The sequence below is a fragment of the Embiotoca jacksoni genome, unplaced genomic scaffold (assembly GCF_022577435.1).
Source record: "Embiotoca jacksoni isolate LCO1_2020_lvr unplaced genomic scaffold, fEmbJac1.0.p SCAF_101, whole genome shotgun sequence".
Taxonomy (NCBI): Eukaryota; Metazoa; Chordata; class Actinopteri; family Embiotocidae; genus Embiotoca; species Embiotoca jacksoni.
In genome coordinates, this window is record NW_027185232.1 from 662,428 (window position 1) to 679,800 (window position 17,373).

Here is a 17,373-nt window from a genome sequence, read left to right on the forward strand (position 1 = left end):
TCGGCTATCCCTACAAATATCCTGTTGACAAACAATTATTAAAAGAAAACTCGGGGTTTCTCTTCTAAACACAGCAGAAAACACTGAAAATGTAAAAAAATAAAATAAAAAAACAACAGGTACAACTGTGTGACCTCGAGGCACATCGCGCCTTCTGAATGACGGAACCACGCGACTACGTTCAGACCAAAAGCTCAAATTTACGTGATACCCTTAACTACACTGACGGCGTTTTGTTACCATGGAGACTGACGATACGCTGACCAGCATACTGCAGCTATTCTTTAACGGTTAGACGGGAAACGGTAAGTTGTGTGTATTTAACTTAATGTTGTAAGTACTAATATTAAGTATACATTTTTGTCTGTTGCCACTTTAAAGGTGTTTTTCAGTGATATGACAGATAACTGTAATAGTACCTAGCTGGTCACAGAGTGGCTGCTTGCTCTTAAACTAACAACTTTAACTTTTGGCAAGCAGCTAGCAATTCCAGTTTAATTTGATGTTTATTTAGTCATTAATGTCAGAAATTCTCATCACATAAACACACCTGAAAACAGGCCATAATGTGGTTGTAGTTACTGGTAGGTGTAATTTAATGTTTCTCATTTTTAAAGCAGACTTAGCTGCAGCGAGGCTCCTTTTCCTCGGGGCCCAAAACTACAGAAAGATGAGTCGAAGAATCATGGCTGAAGATCCAGACTGGATCCTGGATTTTGTGCCCAGTTTGTCAAACCTCTCTCTGCAATGCATCGTGAACAACTTTGAAGGTATGCTGCTGTTTTAATACCATATTATACACATGTTTACACTCCAACTTGAATTTGATTGCAAATATAACTATCGCAGAGAGGCCCATATTTGAAGCACTTAAACCCACCCAGAGAGTCTTCATCCAGGAGAGACTGTCCCCCTCCCTGCCTCTGCATGTGACAGCCAACCTGGTCCCTGATGGTGTCTACTGGAATCGGTGCTGCAAGCAGAAGTATACATGTTGTGACGTCTCCGATTATGGCTACAGCTGGAAACGAATGTTCTTTGAGAGGCACTTGGAGAACATTATTGAGCATTTTATCCCAAATGTAACCGAGCCAAAGACGGTCCTACAGATGGCCCCGCTTTGTAAAGACTATGTCAAGAGGCTGGTTATCTCCCAGCTGCTGCCGCCCATCAAGGAGGCCCAAAAGGAGGAGGAGGAAGAGGAGGAATATGAATATGTAATTGGCAATGAGCGTGGTGCACCTTGTCTTGATCACTTTGACTTTCGCATCCTGCTTGACAAGCTGACAAACCTGGAAGAGCTACATTTGGTGTATAGAGTCAAACACTGTGCAATGAACTTTGAATGGAGTATGTTTAAGATGACCGATCAAGACTGCGTGTCCCTCGCCACGGCCCTCAAGTCCTGTAAGACGTTGAAGGTAAATAGTGATTCCTCCTCTTGGTTTATGGCGATACTGCACAGGATGGAGCCTGATTGTCTGCAGCACGTTTATTGTGTTTTAGCACATTCTTGACATTTACAAAGTTTTATTTGCATAGATAACCCTGATGTCATGAAACAGAAAAACTGTTGTTGGCAGTGCGTAAGCATTAAATGCATTCTGTATTTAGATTTAAAAAAACAAACAAAACACAGCAGGGCCTGTGGCTGCAACCTAAATAAGTCACTATTTATCACATGAATATATAACTGCTGTTGCTTCTATCTACTACTGTTTCCTGTGCAAGATGCAGAAACTGTACATGAGACTGTTGGAGTTAATATTAGAGTTGCAATTAATGATTATTTCATCTATAGATTTGTTTTATTATTAATTGTATATAAAATATAATGAATCTATGAAAACTTAAATAAATTGTTGGAGTAACAGTTGAAACTGCAGCCTGTGTCTGATCAACAGTCCAAAACCCAAAGGTATTTCTTTCACGAGGTCATAAATAAGAAAAGAGCAGTAAATCCGTTCTATTTGTATAATTTTACCCGATGAATGACTAATCAAATTACTGGTGGCTCATTTTCTGCTGATTAATCAGTGAATCGTTTAAGTACTATTTGATATTTTTGGGAATTACTAACTTTATAATGCATAAAACGTTATTTAAAACATTTCTAACTGTTCTGTCGTGCTGACATGTCAGCAGCATTTACACGATCAGATTCACGCTGTGAAAGGTTTTTCTTAGTTTTTTGTGTCGCTTGTTAAAACTCAGTTCAGACTCTTTCTAACCTTAATAATTTACTGTTTCTACAGATTTTTAGGCTCCATCTAAGCCAAATTGAGGATAAACAGTGTCGGCTGCTGGTGAAATACCTTTTGGACCACCCATTCCTCAGGGAACTCGACTTTTCTCACAACCTGATCGGAGACCGTGGAGCCAGAGCCATCGGCAAGCTCCTCACCATGAGTAAACTGGAAACCCTAAAGATGTATAACAACCAAATTAGCGGCCCGGGAGCCAAAGCTATAGCTCACGCCTTGTCCAAGAACCCTGCTCTTCTGTCCCTCAACCTGTGTCTGAACCATCTGATGGATGAAGGCGGTGAGGCTATTGGCAAGGCCTTGCTGAGCAACGACACGCTGCTTCACCTGGACCTCGAAGGCACCGGGCTGACTTGGCTTTCTGCTGCCGCCCTGTCTAAAGTGCTGGCACAAAATAATACCATGAAGACCATCAATCTCTCCAACAACAAGCTGGGGGAGGTAAGTAAGGTGTTCATTAGTATGACTTGATCATTTGTCCCAGCAAGCCCATTACAGAGCAGAAAACCAAACAGCTGGACGTATGAAAAATGGAAAAGACGACTGCTATTCTTAGACCCTTACTGCTACTGGGGCACGTTTGACCTGAGGGATGGGCCAGAGGAATGGCCATGTTATCACCTCTATCCAAAGGGTTCAACTCTGTTCAGTGGGAATGTTAAGGCAGTGGCATCCTCAGTCTGTCAGTCTCCAGCCGACACAAATATTTGTATTTAACTTCTGCTGCACTTGGGCTTAGTTACGCTTCGAGCTGAACACGGAACAATCACATTCCAGCATGCTAAGTTCTGTCAACAATGCGAGTAGCATATTTAAGTTGCATTTACCTAACATCATATTTTAGGCTGCAGCTGACCGAAGTTCAGTTTAATAAGCGTCTGAAGGCTTCGACAAATTTGACGAGAAATTTATTAAATTCTGAAAAAGTCACGCCTGTTTACATTCATGTTTGCACAACCCGTCTGAAGGGCGGACCAATCAGTGACCGCCGGGGGAGGCTACATGAGATGACGTTTTTTTTTTCTTTCTAAATCTAGCTGCAGCCACGGTCGAGTTTCAGCGCGAGTGATGGTCAGTGCTGATCGGTTAAAGGCTGCTCCAATAGTTTTAAATTAACCAGAGGGCTACACCCAGTAGGATGCAACAACTGGAAGTGATTCCCTCCAGAGGGGGTCCAGGCGCATGTATTCATGCAGTGAATTTAGTTCTGGTAACACCGGACTACTTCTGGACTGCCGGACCGAGAAAAGAACCAATAAAAATATGGCAACTTACTTGAGTCATGGAAAGTTGGGAAAGGCTTTTGTTCCTGCATTAGTAGTCAATAAGATACAAATATTTAGATAAGCCTTGTCCATAGTATGGACTAAACAAATTCAGTCTTTTTAAAGTGAGGGAGAAATAAAAGTTAACAAAAACAAAACACATGAACACAAAACATGTTATCCTATAGGAATTATTTTTCCATAACAATGTGACCAGTAATAATTTCTTTGTGCTACATGTATCAACCATAGGACTTTGAAATACTGGTTTATTTTAAAACACTGGATTTTTGTTCCCTTTGTGTGACACAGTACGCTGAAGTAAACAGACAGAGTAGCTTTGTAAAGTACAAGGTTTTCAATTATTCATAAGATATGTGTGGAAAACATGCAATAATGGAAAGCTGAGTAAGAGTCATTTCCCCCGAGAGAGGTAGATCTGAATTTTCCTCGTTCTCCTGTTCGCTCTCCTTCAAGATTTCACAGTATCCTGTATCTCTGACTGGAATACGCTGCGGAGGATCAAAAATCACCCACATAGCAGAAATGCAACATGCAGTACCATCAATATCTCTGACCTCGGTCTACTCTCTTCAAAAATAGAAATGGCTGTTGCAGACAAAACAACAAAACACCGATGACACCAACAATCAGCAGTTTGGAAAGTGTGCGCTATTTCAGACTGCAAGGTTGCCCAGGGGGGATTTCCCAAGGTTATCAAGGCTGTGCTCAGACCTTTTAGAAACAGCATCTTGTGATGTGTTCAACATGGACACGCATCCATGCCAACCAACCGTGTTTGCTTGTTCATTCCTGTGTAGCTTGGAGGTAAAGCCTTGGAGGAGGCGATGTCCCACAACACCAGTGTGACCGAATGCAGTATCTACCTGACAGGAGTTGATGAGCGCAGCGTCTCCTTAATTGACAAGGTGCTTCTCGCCAACAACACTTCAGAACTCAAAATCAAGCGCAAATGAAAGAAGAAAGAAAGAAAGTAAGAAACAGGAAGGTAAACCACCATATACTCATATTGCATCAAGCTATGTAGTTCGCTGTGCTGGAGCAAATCTTTCAACAAAACTAGTGTTGGAACCTAATAATAAGCAATAAGATCTTGTTAGCATGTCTGTCACATAAAAAGAATACACCAGATATTTTAGTGAGCATTTCCAGTTTATTGAGCCTTTTTTCCTACGTTGATATACATATTTGGTATTCAGTTCTTATGTAACATCAAGGCATGGTGGTGTTGGAATACATACAGACTTGTTTTATTTTTTACCTATATCCACTGGTAAATAGTGTAACTCTTTTGCGAAGCAGCGACAAAATCATCTTAAATGTAATTAATGTCGTGTTTTTTTCAGTTTTTAACCAGGCAAAAATCTCTATTGGTTCTCTACAACCATATGAAGAGAAGCAAAGGTATTCTGCAGGTTCATTGAGAACCAATTCAGTCTAAAATGCATAAATCTAAGATAGAATACTGATGTTATTAAGATCAGTAATCAATGTCAGCAATCACTCAGCGTTATCTTAAAGTGATGTCTACTCTATGTATGACTGGATGTGTCCCAAATCAGTCAAATCAACCCGACAACATTTGTAGTTTAAAAAAAAAAAAAGTGTATTCAAATGATTTATACAATAATTCAAAGTTGTAAATGAAAAGCAGCAAAAATATGTTGTTGGCTGCATTGCCTGTATTCTGTTATAAGGGATTGTACTTCCTTTTGCAACATAACAAATCACTGTTTGAAAGTGTACCTTCTCCAGTTACCTCAAAGCGTGTGCGTGACACATTCAGCTGAGCACAATATTGCACGTCGACACTCACTCTACACTCTCATCTCTAGTTTATGTACAGTACAAAGCCTTTCTGGCCTATGGTCTTCAAAATGCACAAATTTATCTAAATATAAAAAGATGAGCCCCAAAGCATTCTGGAGTGAAAGACTAAATACCATAACAACCTAATCTACTTAATAGACATGATAAAGGGTTCAGTGCTTTGCATGACAAAAGCTTTTATTCTAACAGTCATCTACGGGGGGAAAAATGTCTCGTTATTAACCTTTCAGTCAGATTTAGAACCATTTTCAATACCCCAAATAGTGTTTTTGTCACCGCTGTTACGTAAACATTGCACTGGTAAACACGTTTTTCTATTCTTACACATGACTATGTATGAATATCACAGTGAAGCCACCTGAGAGGCTCGTTGGCTAATCATGAAGGAGAAAATGTGATGATTTCTGAGTGACCCACTGACTGGAATCCTGTACGTCCTCCCTACGAGCTGAAATAACATTTAAAAAAGACTTCAGTACGTTTTAATCCTTGGTGGAGTTTGCATGCTTTTATTTGTTGTGTCCTCTGAGACATGCAAGTCCGTTTAATTCTCTGACTCCTGACCGGTGCCTGCTGGGATGATCCAGCCCTTTACAACTCAGACAGAAGAAATAATTGAGGAAAAGGAGCTGAATGAATTGAAAAATACATTTCAACCAATGTCAATGGGTTTCCTGCTATTTCATATGGCGATCGCTCTCATATCTGCTAAATATAAATACAGCTTAATAACTTAACTTAACATAAAGGCTGAAAACAGTGGGAATAGCTAGCCTAAATTGCCCTCTGCCTAGAACCATAACTAGCCATTTTTACACTTCCGTTCTTGTACAATTAAACAAATGAGATATAAAAATGTTGGAAATTATTTCAGCATTTTTGGAGACATTTCAATGTTAGTGTTACAAACACCAGAACCAGGAGCTAGTTACACCTGCTGTTTACAAGGTTAAACGGATTGCACCATATAAAGTAGAGATTAGTTGTTACAGGTTCAGTGTGTAGGATTTATTGGCAGAAATGGAATATATTATTCATAATTGTGTTTTCATTCGTGTGTAATCACCTGACACTAACAATGGTTTACTTTTTGTGCCTTTGGGCAGCTGGGAATTGGGAACGTTCCCATTTTGAAACGTCCCTCTTCCTCGTTTAAAGCATTCAAAAACAACCCCAGAAAATGTGCTTTTTACATTTCTACTGTACTGTCATAAATCCATATTAACCAACACAGAGACAAAATGAAGCTCAGGAGGTCAATATTATTTCGACAAGTTTGGATGTACTGATGTTTTTAACATTTCTAGAAAACTTGGTACACTAGGCTAACCATGTCTGTTGATTAGCATGTTGCAGTGTCGTGTTTCTACAGTAGCCCAGAAAGGACAAACCAAACACAGGCTCTAGAGAGGGCCTTTCACATTTCTGTACAAGCTTGGAAGAGGAGTAAAGTAGAATGCAGTCTACTACCTCATCACTAAATGCCACTAAATCCCACACACTGATTCTTGACTAAAATGCTGTTTTTTCTGAAATAATTACGTAAACTGTTTAAAGAAAAAATAATATATCCCCCTCAATTGCAAATTATAAATCTTAAACCAAGATCATTTGTCCAAATTAATCCAGTTAGGTTTTTTAATCCAATATATTCCACTCACTCTACACTGCAAGAAGTGATGGATTTACAAATCGCTAGTGCAACCAAACCCCGAAGTGGAACTAGATGACACATTTCTGCTTCTGTCACTCTGTCTTTGTAATCTTGAACGGAAACATTGTTAAAGTTATGATTCATTTATGATTATTTGGTTCAGCACTGTTCACAAACCCGTCATTTAAAGATGGTCTAGTTATTATGCAGCTTATATTTGCCAAAGCTTTTAATGAACAAAATGAAACATCTTCATAACTGCAATCCAAAGTGTAAAATCAGTGGGAGTGAAAGGAGTGATGATTATATTTGGTATGAGGATGTTTTTGAAAGCAGAATCGTTGCCCTGAATACTATCCTGAGTTTGGGGGTAGCGGCTTGCATAGAAGACCTTGAGTTGTGAAAACGGGTTAAAACAGTTCAATGGTTTCATTATAAACTTAATGAAATGAAAAGTTTGATCGATCTGTGTTTTGTTTTTTTCTGTGTCTCTCGTTCTTTGACTATTTTCACCGTGTTCACTCGTATTGCTATAAAGATAATCCACAACTCCAAAATTAGCTCTGCACATGGAAAGGAATGAGGATGGCTAATTGGTCACAAGTTACTGTACACGCTTGTTATTGTGAAATGACTGAACACCGGGAAGATATTATTCAGTGATTCTGATGGTCCTGATGGCCAACCATCCATGTCAGTTTATTTTTACACTGCAGGTCTCATGGAGTAGTATTTTACCACCTTTCTTGAATGATTTGTATGCTTGATTTCATCTATTCAAGGAGCTTTATAGATTATTCACAGATATTGTGGAGTAATGTGGGGTTTACAGTTAAATTTAGCAGAACTGTTTGATTTCATAAGCCAACCCTCACATAATATTTGTCTCTAAAACAAAAACACAATTCCCCACAGGATACTGCGTGCACGCAGCTGAGAGGAAGTTGGTTTTTTTTAGTTCTTCTAAGTGATCCTGTCATATTATTAAATCTGACACTATCAGCAGTGAATCCAGGCCTCTGCCTATTTCTAGCATCTTTGATGGCGAGCTCTCCGGCTGTCTCTCTGATACGCATCAGTAGCAGCACAGAGCTGGCTTTCTGGGATCATGTGTTACATTATGAAGAAAGTCATTTAGGGCTTGATTCTCCAAAACTTTTAGTGTATTTTCAACCACAATGAGGTCAGGTAATACAACATTGTCTTTTGCACGTTAAATACCGTGCGCTACTGTTCGGCTTGTTTGAATCAAGGTGTGGAGATGAGTTAAGTTGTGATAGCTTATGCTTGTCAGTAACAGTTGGCGCGAGGCACTTAAATAAAGAGGTAGGCTGAATGAAAATATTGCCAAATGTGAAATTAAATGGATCTTTTAAGATTTTTAAACTAGCTGAGTTGACACTGATCAATCAATATTAAAGTGAGGTTTACTACAATGTAGTTGGCCATCATATAAAATCTCAACCATATGAAGAAGTGTTGATGATTCAGTTTTAAGTTCTCGTGTCCTTTAGCCCTCCTGTACTAAATTATTCATGTTCCTCCAGTGCTATATTTGGCAAGCAGGGAAGTATAATGTCATTGCTAACGACGATTTCAGCTGACGGGATATTGTATCTGTGCCAGACACTTCTTTGTGTTGTACCGCAACTTGTTTTTTAAATGGACTTCCATTAGTATAGACTGAGTGAACATATTTAAATCATCCTGTGTCACAACATATTACATGCAGATGTTTAGATTTTATATTTGAGCCAACTTGATAAGAGTCATAGGATGTGTGTTTTATTTTTTGCTAAACTATTTAGTCATGTTCATTATGTTTTGACAGGGAGGCTGATATCTTTTCATTTTCCCTCATGATTCACCCGTCACATGACTCACATGACGCGTGTGTCTCATTTGTCCATTAATTGTTATATCCCTTTCATTTGTCACTATTTTCTCAGGCTGTTACTGAGTCAAAGCCCGTTTTAGTCTTCAAACACGAGGAAGTGTTACTCACGTCTTTGCAACTTGTCTGTGACTAAGCTCTATAAATATGGCGTTTACAGTAGGATGAGACTCCCCCCGGTGTTCCTCGGTTATTTGGCGCTTTATGGATGTTTTAGAGCTGAATGCGACACTTTGGCAGTTTGGTCCTTTAAAGCCGCTTTGTAGTTTAAACAACAGTCTCATCAAGTCTAGCTTTTCCCTGACTTATGGAGGGTACTGTGACAAAGTCCCCACATATACTTTGTTTGTACTCGAGGCTAGTTTCTGTAGAGATTTGAACAAATCCGTAGTTGCAGTAACTTGTTGGTGGATCTTTTTTTTTTTTTTTTTTTACCTCTACTGTAAAGGAGAGAATCAAGAGTCCAGGGTTCGAGAGGTTTCTCTTGTGTCATCATATTCCTCTCTCAGACAAGCGTGGCGGCTGTGGGTCATAGTGAAGTTTCCACACAGGAGCCGTTTCTGTGCAGAGAACGGTGGTCGTGGTTGAGGCAGCCTTCGTTGCGATGTACGATGAGCACTGGGAAGCACAGAGCATCCTGATAGGCTGGCGGGTTCTCCTCGCTGGTCTGCTGGCCTGACAGACAGCGCGTGCTCTCTGTGGGGCAGGACTGCTCATTCAGGCTCCCGCTGCTCCTCCACAGGCAACTCCGCCTGGAGCCGTACAGCCGACCCAACGAGAAGCGGCTGGCGCTGAAGGGGATACGGGGGCTCCCCGTGTTGCAAATGCTGAGGGCGCTGCGAGAGAAGATGGAGGAGCTGCTGATGGTTCGGTGGCAGCGCTCACAGTTCTGCCTGTAGCTGCCGTAGCCTCCACATATGGAGTAGCTGTTACAGCTCCCTGAGAGCTGGGCCAGGTCCATGAGGACTGCCTCCGAGTAGCTGGGCACCAGCTGCTGGTTGGAGCGGATGTGCCACTCTAGCTCTGTGCTGTCGATTGTGTTGACTCTTGGGATGTGTCTGCAGTACGGCCGCTCCTCAGATGGTGTTACTGGCACATAGTCAAAGCCGAACAGCTTCTCTACATGGTAGTGCGCACAGGCAGTGCGGTACTCTGTCAGCACCCGCAGAGGCCAGGAGAGGGTGAACGCAGCCGCTACCCAGAAGGTGGAGTGGGAAGCGTACCAAGGAAGGTGATTCGGGTCAGAAAAGGCAATCATATACTCCTTAAAGTCTACATTCTTCAGGTGCATCCCCTCTCGGGCCTCCATGTAATCATCCAGGCCCTCGTTCTCTGTAAAGAACCGGGCTCGCTGGGTCAGGTAGGAGTTTTCTGACTCCACATTGGCGAAGCTAAAGCACTTGGTGAACCTCAGCTTTGTGATGGGGAAGCCCTCCAGGCCCAGCAGGTGCTTCGAGATGTCCTTAACTCCACAGTTCCCGTAGTCAAACTCCGCCTCAGCCACGTGGGTGTTCACTCTCTCGTGGTAGACCTGTGTTGTGGTGTAGGCATCTCCATTACGGTAACGTGTCACCTGCCGTGTCCTCCTGACATAATGATAGCTGATGGCCTTCCACCAGATGCAGGGCGTAGCCTGCTGCATTCGCTGTATGCGCTCCGCCACGCTTTCCACATCCACCTTGTACTGCAGCTCGTTCCTGGTGTAGCAGTGCCAGCACTCCACCAGGTAGACCACATAGAGCATGACCAGGAAGGCCAGAGGGATGTAGATGTAGCCGTTGGAGCAGGGACTGTCGTGGTACATCATAGACTTCCCCTTGTAAGCGCTGTCGAAGGAGAGGCGCGTGACCTTGGTCACCTGGCACCAGGCCATCACCCCGACACAGCCGTACATCAGCAGGCACAGCAGCAGGCATTTCCAGTGGGTTTCCTCACACAAGGATTTAGTCAGCGACTGTTTCCGAGGCTGCTGCTACAAAGAAGATGAGAAAAAAAGCAATATGTCAGCAACAATAATTAGTGCAACTGTGTACTTACATTATAATGAGAAAAAGTAACCTCTACACAACAGGGAACCTGAGGAGCTATGTGAATTGAAATTGATCAACATGACCTAAATACCTGGAAGGAATAAAGTTAAAATGCAGTGGCTCATGCACGTAAAATATTTAAGGAAATATTCTGCGTTGTAAGTGCTTTTGTATAGTTTATGCATGAGCCATGAAGGAATTGCTCATGTCTTGGTCTGTGCTTGTTATAATCACAAAATTTACTAACTATTATGATAAAAAGAAAAAGAAAAGTGAAAGTATAAAGCACTTGTCAGCAATGAGCAGCGTGAGCTTCTGTGTGAGTGGTGTGCGGGTGGGAACATGGTCATGGTACGTGAGTTGATATAAATATGAGTTATGCTATAGAAACAGAGTAAAAGAGCAGAGATAGCCTGAGGGGTGGACCCCTCATTTAATACCAAGCCAGGCAGAAAAAAAGCAGTCGTTTGACTCTGGCAGCATAAAGCTGGTGCCATCCTCTATCACCTCGGGGCACAGCAAGCCCCAGTGGCTGCATCGAGAGCTGGTCACGCCCTATAGAAACACTGCCACACGAACCTGGCACGGATTCAAAAGCTCCAGGAAGGATAGAGTAACGCTGAATTCATTCAAAAAAATGTGCATGGCAGACATTGCGCTGAGGCCGAGTCTGCCATTTATAGACAATAAACGCTTCAGATTGTGCTGTAAATGTTGCATTCATCATCTAATACTGTTCATCGGTCAACTCCAACAGCAACAGTCAAACAACCAGCATCATGACATTGATGTATTGAACTCCACATGTGAGCTCTGTGCTCTTCAAGTGACAGACAAACATAAATAATAGATGCTCTTTCTCCATAATTATCCTCCCCACCTTTGTCACATGGTCCCCAAGTCCCTGGCCAACCCCAGGCTACACCCCACAGGGCAAAAGGGACAAATACTGAAATTCCCCATTTGAAATAAACCTACTGCAAGAGGAGTAATTTACTCACTAGCATCCTGTACATACTTGACAACTATAATCAATACAACATGACATACTTTGCGGCTCATGTTACATTTTACAAGCGAGAATAATCACGAACAGTTGTGGAGAGCAGAAAACATCATTCTGCATTGATGAAACACATATTTGATCAGAAACAAATAGAACAGAAACAGCAGTCCTATACAGGGACTTTTACATGTATATTATAGTGGAGCGTCACCCCTCATTTGAAGTCAAACAACAAAAAAGGTTATTTGATGGCAACAAATGTCTTTTTTTTAACTGAAAAGTTCCTGTCTGAGATCATAACGGAGCTGTTCATTGGGCCTGTGGAGAGCAGAAAAGAAAGGAAATGACTCACCACCATAAATGCAGTGGTGTTGACATTTTTTATACATTAGACAAAGAAATTCCTCCGGCCTGCTTGAATAGCAAGAAAGACTTCTAATTAAGCACAGAAGGGGGAAAACACCTCATGTGTTTGTCATGCAGGGACACCTGAAGTATACAATAGAAGAGAAACCACTGGTTTTTGAAAAATCTTAAACATTGATTTGTTGAAGCCAGAGAAAATATCAGGAAATTGATTTTAGATGATGCAACTAGAAACTGTGCTTATAGTTCAAAAATATGTTTTCTTACAGTGTGATTTGATTTTGCACTGCCAGATTTAAAAGCTGCCTCTAAATTGGACCAATATTGATTTGTGTTTAACACAATTATAGTGTAAAAAGTCTCTGAGGTCCAGTCAGCTGGAGGGTCTCATAATATGTTTGACATGTTTCCTTCTGCGCAGGAACACAAACAACTTGGGTGCAGGCTACAAAATATAGACGTGAACACAGAGAGAGTAAAATAATATGCTGTGTTATTGTGAGGATATGATCAATTATTTTTATGGTTTAAGATCATATCAGCAATCTAAAATCATCCATTAGCCTATGTTAAAAATATCTTAACCCAGGAAGGTTAAAATCCTTCCAGGAGTCTTCACGATTCATGAGCCCACTGTGGTGCCTTTAACTAAGTGCCTCTCACACTCATGGACACTTTCTCTTGACATAATAAGACCAGCTAGGTTATATAAAAAGGCTCTTGTGTAATGGATATCTAACTTGTCCAGCATGTGTGTTTGTAGGGGAAGTCTACACAATGTCAGCAACAAAATTAGATTTAATAGTATTGTTGCTGATATTAATTTAATCTCTTTGCAGGAAAAAAAAATGTGATTTTAAATGAATGTTTCCTTTGGTGTTGTCCTTAAATCTAAGGATATGTAAATCAACCGTTTTTGGTTGTTTATTTTACATCTTCCCCAGAAAGTCTGGATCAAGATCTTTTTGTCTTAAAAGACCAAACAAACCTGCTTAGATGTTGAACCTGTGAGGTGTGAAACATAACTGTGTCCACACAGATTTGAAGACAGTATTTCTTTCTTCTGGTTCCTTCTCTTTTTTTTTGTTCTTTTTTTTTACACTTTCAATGACCTGATTGGACCCTCTCCAGGACCCACATTAGGTCCCTGAACCCCATTTTGGAAAGCACTTGTCTGGATGGGAGACAAACAGGAGCACATCCAGCCACGTTCACACTCTCCGTTGCGAGCTTGGACGCACAGGGACGTGTAATATTGCATATGAAGCCAGTAAACCAGCAGTAAACACAGAAATGTTGTGCGTGCACTGGCGCCAATCAAACCCTCATCACCAGCATCTGATTATTAGAGTTAGATTATAGGGATCCACAGTGATGGTGAAACATGTCCCACTAATTAAAGGCTGAATTTGACTCACTCTGGTAAGAAAACTGGCATAGCTCACGCGCTGCACACAATTAGTCCTTACCTCCTCCCTGGGGCTGTCCACCTCCTCCCTGGGGCTGTCCACCTCCTCCCTGGGGCTGTCCGGCTCCTCTTCGGGGACGGTGGTGGTGCTGCTTTCACTGGCCGTTGCAGCCGATGCTGGGGACATGATGATAACGGTACAAAAACCGGTGCATGGATCTCCTGTTGGGATGGGGGGGGTTCCAAAGCAGGGTGAGACATAAACACACGGAGAACCCCTCTGCGCATCATCCACATGAAACCAGTCCAGCAGGAGCCCGAACGGAAACGCTCAAAAGATGCATCCTCCCAGGAGCCTCCTCCAGGTGGGCAGACTTCGCGGGGTGGATAGCCTACGGGAATCCGGTCATTGTGCCTCCGAAGACACGCAAAATAGGCTGAGACTCCTCCCGCGATGCAATGACTAGATGATGATGAAGAGTGCTGCAAGGGATTCAGGGTAAGGAAATGACAAAGGCGGCAGTCAGCTCCTCTCTCTGAAGACAGAGCTCATGGCAGCCAGTGAAGCTGAGAAGCAGGACAAAGACGACAGACAGCGGCACGTGTGAACCGCCAGTCCGACACCACAATGTAAATAACACCCACAGTACGTGTTCACGTAAATCACAAGAGCGCAGAGAGGCGCTGCTGCACAGGGGAACCACCCCCCTGCATACCATTAGCTGCATGACCTTGTCTCTGGTCTCAATCTGGATTAAAATACCTCCTTTAAGAAAATGATGGAGGAAATAATAATTAAATTTCAGTTCGACAGGCCAATTCTTTGCCAATTATGTCATAATAGATTAAAATAAAGTTCACTTCTATAGTAAGATAACATGAGACATACATGGAGAGGCAATTTAGGGAAAGACAATGTGTACAATAGGAAAGCAACAATTCTTTTCATTTGATGAAGTTTATGATGAGATAGTTGAAACTGAGTCAGACACTTTTGTTAAATATTTAAGATTTAAAGCGTTCATTTTACACGAGATTATTTTAGTGAGCTTTTGTGCTCTGGTTGATTAGAGTTCAGCTGTTGAACACTTACTAATGAACCCATAGTGTTACTGGTAGTGAAACATAAAACACCCAAAACACGCAAGACTTACAGTCCGTTTGTTTTTATTCATAAACTGTAGTAAAACACTGCTCTGCAGTTTATTCGCATAAACATTGAAAATACTTGCTTTATTCAGCACTGAGAGATCAAATATTTCTTTGTGTTTGCATTTTGTTATGGATGTAATTCTTTACTCCTTCGCCCTTTTTAACCCATAAACAGACAAGCACAGGCTTTGCTCTTTCTTATAGATAGATAGATAGATAGATAGATAGATAGATAGATAGATAGATAGATAGATAGATAGATAGATAGATAGATAGATAGATAGATAGATACTTTATTAATCCCACAAGGGAATTTTTTTCCCGCTACAGTAGCATTATAGGAACAGGAAAGCAATAAAACAACAGTAAAATATTAAATATAAAAATGCACAGTATATACAATAAATAGAATATTATTGATGACAATTTTTTTTATTTTGATCTGAAATTTGGCCAAAGTCCACCTGAATGTGATTTTATTCAATATTGTGACCAGAGGAACAAATGGCATTGCCCCAATGAGTTGTAGTAAGACGACAAATTCCGCTTTTTCACGTGAAATACAAGACAAAAGACAAAAACAATTAAGCTACAAAAACATTCTTTGTTCCTTCCTTTGTACTATTTACACAAGAACCCGTTCGCTCACAATCCTGGCACACAAGCCTGTGTTTATCATGACCCACAATATGGACATTGGACCGGACTGCTGGCATACAGTGAAATAAGTAAACAACAGTGGATGACTTGAAAACAGATGGCAGCTCTTGGCAGCAGGAAAGGCTTCTGTCTGACAGTCTCTGACAGTTAGTATTGTTTTATAGACTGAATATATTTATGATGAATCTGGTCCTCTGAAAGCTGCAGCTGTGTAAGTGAGCCCTCTAAAGGCCAAACCACCACAAGCATTTTAAAAAAGAAAGAGGAAAAGAAAAGACTGCTTACATTTATTATTGTTTCTTGTGCATAGGCCTTGACCCCAGACAGGAAGCAATCGCCAGTTTGGTGTACTTTGCACCTTATTGAGACTTAACTTAAGTTATTTTTTTGAACAGCGAAACCATAGAGGTACCCCAGGAGTATGCAAAACACCTATACACATTGTGTAGTTATGAATGGCATGTCAAAGTACAGATAGTGGCTGTAGTTGCTTCTAGATGAGTGCTCATAGCACACAAATTACAGTATTAATGATCTCTCTGTGTCACTGTCAAAGAGAGCAGGACGAGATTTAAATAAACCAAGTTCAGGTTCTGCAGCTTCTCAGAAAAATGCCTAAAGGCCCATGAATAATGGTGCGACTGCGGTTTCTTGCTGGTGCCACTGACAATACCAAGGAATAAGACTTCCGGTGTTGACTTCCAAAATAAAACAAACTTGTTTTGAACGTGTGCCAGTGGAATTGTTGTACGACTTTACTGCAACAACAAGTGTTAGCATTTACTTATTACACATTTGGATTAAATAACTTTATTTCCATTACGTAAGAAACACTAAAAAGTTTTGCAGTGAACAATTTATTTATGAAGATGTGAGACTTTCTTGCCCGAAAAAGTTTTAAGCACCATATCATTGCATTTTCCAGTTTTAGTTCTTCATACAACTCGTGTTTGCTGACATATAGACCATCTGACTATGAGAATCGTCCTGTTAATGTTATGATGCCGTTTAAGTCAGCTTTGGTTGACCTTGTCTTGACCTCTAAACAATAATGCATCTTTCACTGCGATGAATTATGCAACTCATGCAGTATTATAGAAATACTGAATTCTAGATTCCACAGTTTCAAAAGTTGTTTTATTATTTAAAATTTTAATATTTTACTAATTCAGTTAAATGTTCAGTTATCCACACCAAACTTTCTATAACTCTGGAGCATTTGTCCTTTTATGGTGAAGACTACAGCCTTTCAGAAAAACAGAGACTCGCAAACCAAACATAGGAAATCCAAACCAAAAGACGAGCAATGATTTTACATTTCTTTGTATTACAATTTGTCATATTTTTGAATGACATAAAGTTAGGGTTGCAGTTATTGTTGGATGGTTTGTGATCTCACATTTCTTTACACTTTTAATAACAGACCAGATTAATCCCGGTTTTACCCCCAGTAAAATTCTGGAGGGAAATAGTTTGATGAGAATTAGGGGATTATAAAATGTATTTATTCAACAATATTTAAAAAAAAAAAAAAAAACTAATTAGTAAATAAAAATGTATAAATAAAATTATCTGAAGTGTTCAGATATAGGCTATATAGAATACTTACAGGCTTGATTTTTGATTGCAGCACAAGAAATTTTCTCTCAAAACTTTCAATGCTCCCATAAAAAACATACAATTTTGTGTAATCTTTAAATTTTAATGTCTTAAATCTAGAAAACACACTGGAATGAGTTACTTGTTTAAACTAAAGCGCCCAAATCGTGCTGATTAATTTGAATAAGGAACACAACTGAAGAAGAAATCAGTGGCTTCCAAAA

The 17,373-nt window shown here is 40.6% G+C and overlaps 2 protein-coding genes across 2 annotated transcripts; one reads left to right on the plus strand and one right to left on the minus strand.

Annotated features, from left to right (window-relative positions):
• Window positions 1–241: 241 nt before the first annotated feature.
• Window positions 242–4,696, plus strand: tcte1 (t-complex-associated-testis-expressed 1). The gene is made up of 5 exons (XM_069173701.1): window positions 242–290; window positions 621–770; window positions 850–1,421; window positions 2,256–2,705; window positions 4,351–4,696. The coding sequence occupies exons 1-5, from the start codon at window positions 242–244 to the stop codon at window positions 4,504–4,506; spliced, it is 1,377 nt and encodes a 458-aa protein (XP_069029802.1). The 3' UTR covers window positions 4,507–4,696.
• A 117-nt stretch (window positions 4,697–4,813) lies between these two features.
• On the minus strand, window positions 4,814–14,314 carry tmem151ba (transmembrane protein 151Ba). The gene is made up of 2 exons (XM_069174228.1): window positions 13,800–14,314; window positions 4,814–10,900 (listed from the first exon to the last, which is right to left on the minus strand). Exons 1-2 carry the CDS (start codon window positions 13,923–13,925, stop codon window positions 9,458–9,460), a joined length of 1,569 nt encoding a protein of 522 aa, XP_069030329.1. The 5' UTR covers window positions 13,926–14,314; the 3' UTR covers window positions 4,814–9,457.
• Between the last annotated feature and the right edge of the window lie 3,059 nt (window positions 14,315–17,373).